At 39.6% G+C, this 6,000-nt stretch overlaps 1 protein-coding gene across 1 annotated transcript; it reads left to right on the plus strand.

Moving 5' to 3' along the window:
* The first annotated feature begins 2,447 nt into the window (after positions 1-2,447).
* Positions 2,448-4,058, plus strand: LOC118769130 (complement C1q-like protein 2). The gene is made up of 3 exons (XM_036516149.1): positions 2,448-2,781; positions 3,112-3,240; positions 3,778-4,058. The coding sequence occupies exons 1-3, from the start codon at positions 2,448-2,450 to the stop codon at positions 4,056-4,058; spliced, it is 744 nt and encodes a 247-aa protein (XP_036372042.1).
* The last annotated feature ends 1,942 nt before the right edge of the window (positions 4,059-6,000 follow it).

The raw sequence follows: 6,000 nt of genomic DNA on the forward strand, positions 1-6,000 counted from the left end.
CTGTTATTTTTGAGGTTTTGAAATTTTATGAAATTTGATTTCACTGGTTTGCAAATGGAGTTAACCACCACAGATTGTGAACACGCAGTTTTAAAAGTATACGTTTCAAGTTCATCAGATGAATTAATTAAACACCTGACATAACCTTTTAAAGCCCAAAGATTAGCATTCAGTGGGTTATCAATGCTGATAACAGGCCTTGTTTTTCAACAGTCAAGCTCCTCTAAAGTTCCAAAGTATCACCTTTAATAATATGGTCACCTTACCACAAATTGCAACAGTATAAAGTAGAGTAAATTATTAAGGAAAATAGCATACAGAGAATTATGCAGTCAGGACCATCCAGCACCGCTATACTCGCTGAAAACTTACACACAGACGCACTTCTGACTGAACTACATCCTCACGCATAATCCCACCTGTCTGCATTAGAAGTTTACACACAGTCCCACGTCAGATTGAATGCACATACAAACAGAAACAAAGATTCACAGACACACACACACCTCAGACACAATGCACATTCATGTGCACACGAGATCACATGCTCACACAATCTCATGTGCAGACAGACACACAGACACACACACACACACACACACACACACACACACACATTAAGTTGTTCTTTGTTTTTGACTATCAAAAAATCAGAATTGAAATTATTGTGTTTACGTGGCCACATATAGGAATTTTATCTAATATAATATGTGACTGAAACAACACAGGAAATAAATAAAGAGAAAATTATACAAGGAATTTTGCAGTCAAGACCGTCCCCCACCTCTGACTGAACTACAGTTTAACACACAGTCCCACCTCACTCTGATCGGCCCACTGCTTAGTACATAGGTTGCTAATAGTTTCCATTGTTCTGTGTTTGACTTCAATTAATTAGTGTGTGATTCGCTTGTCCAAAATCTAAATAATGGCTCCAATGGGGTCTCAATGCTGCTTAGTTGTGGGAGAGCAGGTCTGCAGCCATCTGTGGGCAAACGGGCACATCTGGGGTGATAGTTCTAATGGGGCCTCACTGTGGGGATATAACCACAGCATGTTCAGTAACTTCCTGTTGTTCCCCATGTGAGGAGAGGATATGACCAACAGCACTGGTGGAAATAAAAGATATGATTCTGTATTAACAGTTCCGGTTTTAACACCATTGTGTTGGGGAAGAACTTACAGAGTAATTATGCCCTTGTGCAAAGGTGATGAGTGTCAGGAATTTTCTGTTTTTGATTGCCTTTGGAATAATCAGAGAGGGATGATAAACTATTAGGCCTCTGAGCAGTAAGAGTTCAGTTACCAGTTTCAGAAAAAACAATTGAAAATGTTTTTGGGTTTAAGATATTCCTTTACATCTTATGTGGACCTTTTTTATTTTTTATTTTATTGTTGTTGTTGACTTGGAATAAACACTGAAGCTGTTAATGTATTGCATAATAAAGTTTGTTTTTAAATTTCACTGGCTTAGGTATGCAAAGATGCAAAAGACACTCATATCTACCACACATTGTGAAATCAGCATTTAGAAGTATACTTTATCCGTTTTTCAGTATAAGGTCATAACTAAATCAGACCACAGAGAGAACATTGTAAAGGCCAAAGATCAATATTCAATGGGTAATAAAATCAGATAATGGGCCATGTTTTTCTACAATCGGTTTTCTCTAAAGTTCCAGGGTAACACCATTTCAAACATGGTCACATGGCCACAGATCGTGATTTTGTACAACATTAATTGTGAGAGAAACAACATCCAGCACCTCTATCTCTGCTATAACACATACACACACACACACACACACACACACACACACACACACACACACACACACGCACACACACACACGCACACACACACGCACGCACACACACGCACACACACATAGTCATACTTTTGAGTGACTAAACCACTTCTGACTGAACTACAGCTTAACACCAAACCTCTAAAACTTTACAATGTTCCAGTACCTAAAAATGTTACATGTAATCCCGCCTCTGTTTGCACTATACGCTCACACAAAGTCCCAACTGGGGCTGAACAGGCAAACATGTAGACAGAAATAACACATACACACACATGCAAGGCATATCATGCATGTGAAACATACTATCACACCCTCAAAAAATTCACATTCACACATAAACATATATTAAATTGCAGCTGAGAGTCTGCTTTTGCAGATTGTATACTGTAACAACACACCATTTATTCAAGCATTACATTTGATTTTTCTTTTCAGAAATTCATTTACACACCATCTGACACATGTTCATGAACGTTACTATCATTCCATCCACAATAACACTTATCTTCTTATTTTTTACTTCATATTTCCGCGTTCCACTTCTCAGAACACCTGCCAATTGTTAACAGAGTCACCTGTATATAAAGACAGGGACTGGGGTTCATGCTGTACACAGAAGTAGAGCAGAGCTAAATAATGAGCTTCATAGTGCTGATGGTGTTACTGTGCTGTCTGACACAGCACAGCACAGCACAGGCTCAGAGCAGAGAAGACAAAGAGGTCAAGGTGAGTTCCACCCTGCAGGACTACACTAGAGAAGGCCAGAGCCGGAATGACAAACAAATGACAGAATTTACTTTTGGCACCCAGCCCGCCTGCCAGCCTGACATTTACTCCGTGCTGATGGAGCTGAGAGCTGTGGAAGCCAGGCTGAAAGCTGCTGAGAGCCAGGTGACTGAGCTGAAGGCCCTGGAAACCAGACTTACTTTGGCTGAGACCCAGGTGGACGAGCTGAGGAGAGCAAACAGAGGTAAGGATGCAGGGCCAGAAGTATTATGACCTGTGTTTAATGTGCATGTCAATAACAAATAAACTCAATGGAGGCCCAAATTCACACTGAAAAACTCATGCAATTAATGGTCTCACGAGGGAACAAAAAATCAATATCAAAATGATATTAAATGTTAAAAAACATCACGACTATGTTGTGGCCATGTGACCAGATTGCAGACTGTGTTCAAGTGTCTTTCTTTGCATCAGACATTGGCGCCCTGTTCTAATATATAAGGTAGTTTTCTGTTGGTTTCCATTGTTCTCTGTTGCCCTTCAGCTAATTAGCGTGTGATTCTCTTGTGTTCAGACAGGCCAAAGATAGCATTCTCTGCCTCCATAGGGGGCGATGGGGACACAGGACCCTTCAATGTAGACACCACCGTGGTCTACAAAACCGTCATCACAAACATCGGCAACGCCTACAGCCCAAATACAGGTGATGTTTAAATCCTTCTACATTATGACATAATATATAACAAACATTTAAATATTGTTTTAGATGAGAAGAAATAATTGCTTTTTTATATCCAGCCTTGAGATCAACACTGGACAGCCAATATCAGTATTCAACTGCCTGTTTATTAACAAAAAATAAGACAAATCCAGCATTGTGCTCTTTCTCAGAAGGATACTTACATTATTACCATTTAGCAAATGCTGTTATCCATACATACTTTAAAGTTTTATTGATTTTTTTTATTGACTGTATTGATTTTTTATCAATATATACTGTAGCCTATATATTATACTTTTTCAGTCCTGTGACATTACTCCCCCAGCATTAGGCAGAGGTAGTGTTTATATCCTGCATGTATACATGAGGACACAAGCTGAGCTCTACAGAAAGCTCTGTAATTCAGTTTGCCTTGGATTGAATGTAAAATATCTTTCTATTTCTATTTCTCTATTCCTGTGTCTGTCTTCTCCACATTATTTCTTTATCAACCCTCTCAATACTGTCTCTGTGATGCAGGGATCTTCACAGCACCAGTGAAAGGAGTGTACTACTTCAGAATGTCAATTTTTGCCCGTGGTTCGGTAGCTACAAACGCTCAACTACTCAAGAATGGGGCACGTATAGTTACTGCAGATAGTCACAAGACCGGAGATCCATTTGAGAATAGTTCCAATGGGGCCTCACTTCTTCTAGAAGTGGGAGATCAGGTTTACACACGTCTGTGGGCAGGCCGGCATATCTTCGACAATGCAAACCACCACAGCACTTTCAGTGGCTTCCTGTTGTTCCCTGTGTGAGGGGATGAGGGTATGATGAGCTGTATTGATATAACAATAGAAGTGCCTGTATTTAAAACATAATTTTAACATCATTATACTGTGTTGGGGCATCTCAACAACAATTATGCCTTTGTTGGTGTCAGATGGATGTCTGATTTTGATTTTCTTTGGAATTGTCAGGGACTCGCAGAGTTTAATCTGTGCAGTGGTCGCTCCAGACCCTGTGAGGGTTCAGTTACAGCTTTTGATATAACAAATCAAACATTTTCTCCAGGACCTCATGCATCGTAGCAAACTGTTTGTACGCTACCCCTGTGCCCTCGGTTGGTGAAGGACTGTCAGAGTCTTGGGTTTAAAATATCCACATCTCAGGCTGGATTCTCTCTCTCTAGGTCAGCTAGGCCAATGGAAGTACATGTACTACTACTTTTCAAATACTTAACAGACACAGGAATGCAGCCTAGAACTCTGTGGACACGTGAAGAGAAATAAACCTTCTTCACTGGGAGTGAAAGGGTAGTACTCTGAAGGAGCATGCCATTTTAACAGATAGTGTAGTTTGCCACAAAGTTACATCTGTCTGGGGAGTCCCTTCACCCCCAACCTACCCCGACTGACTAGGACTTCAAAATAACTTGTTACCATGTAATAGCAAAAAAAAAAAAAAAGGAACATGGTCTACACGCCACTATTGGTTAATGAGCATATAAAAAATGCAATCTGATCATGGCTAATAATGATTACTGTTTTTTGTTAGTTGCTTTGTTTTTTTTAAATTTCACTGGCTCAGTTATGGAAAGATGCAAAAGAAGCTTATATCTACCACAGACTGTGAAAACAGCACTTTAGAAGTATACCTTATCAGTTTTTCAGTATAAGTTCATAACTAAATCAGACAACAGAAAGAACATTGTAAAGGCCAAAGATCGATATTCAATGTGTAATAAAAGCAGATAATGGGCAATGCTTTTCTACAGTCAATCTCTTCTAAAGTTCCAGGGTAACACCATTTCAAACAAGGTCACATGGCCACAGATCGTGATGCTATACAACATTTATTGTGAGAAAAACAACAGAGTAAATAATCAAAGAAATCAATGTATGGATAATTTTGCAGGTAGGACCATCCAGCACTTCTATTCTTGCTATAACACACACACACACACACACAGACACACACACACACACACACACACACACGCACACACACACACACACACACACACACACACACACACAAACAGTTCTACTTTTGACTGACAGACTGAACCGCTTCTGACTGAACTACATCCTAACACAAAGCCTTTTAAATAAACTTTACATAGTTCCAATACCGACAAAACCATAATGCACACATAATCCCATCTCTGTTTGCACTATACACTCACACAAAGTCCCTCCTTGGGTTGAACACGCAAACATACAAACACAAATACGCACACATGCAAGGTGTATCATGCTTGTGAAATCACACCCTCAAAAAAATTCACATGTACACATACACACATATTAAGTTGTGGCTGAGAGTTTGTGCTTTTGCAGATTGTATACCTTAGTAACACACCATTTATTCAAGCATTACATTTGATTTTTCATTTCATATATTTACACACCATCTGACACAAAAAGAAAGAGACAACATCATCTCTCCGAGCCTCTGTGACAAAACCCTTCATCTTATGAACAGTCATTATGGTTATTCATGAACGTTTACTATCATTCCATCCACAACAACACTTATCTTCTTATTTTTTACTTCGTATTTCCGCATTCCTCTTCTCAGAATACCTGCCAATTGTTAACAGGGTCACCTGTATATAAAGACAGGGACTGGGGTTCATGCTGTACACAGAAGTAGAGCAGAGCTAAATAATGAGCTTCATAGTGCTGATGGTGTTACTGTGCTGTCTGACACAGCACAGCACAGCACAGGCTCAGAGCAGAGAAGACAAAGAGGTCA

Source organism: Megalops cyprinoides, chromosome 21 (assembly GCF_013368585.1).
Source record: "Megalops cyprinoides isolate fMegCyp1 chromosome 21, fMegCyp1.pri, whole genome shotgun sequence".
Lineage (NCBI taxonomy): Eukaryota > Metazoa > Chordata > Actinopteri > Elopiformes > Megalopidae > Megalops > Megalops cyprinoides.

Bases quoted from the DNA above. Each gene is read 5' to 3' on its own strand.
- LOC118769130 (XM_036516149.1), top strand. From the start codon at position 2,448: ATGAGCTTCATAGTGCTGATGGTGTTACTGTGCTGTCTGACACAGCAC. The intron at 2,782-3,111 runs GTAAGGATGCAG...TCTTGTGTTCAG, and splicing joins GCTGAGGAGAGCAAACAGAG to ACAGGCCAAAGATAGCATTC. The intron at 3,241-3,777 runs GTGATGTTTAAA...TCTGTGATGCAG, and splicing joins CGCCTACAGCCCAAATACAG to GGATCTTCACAGCACCAGTG.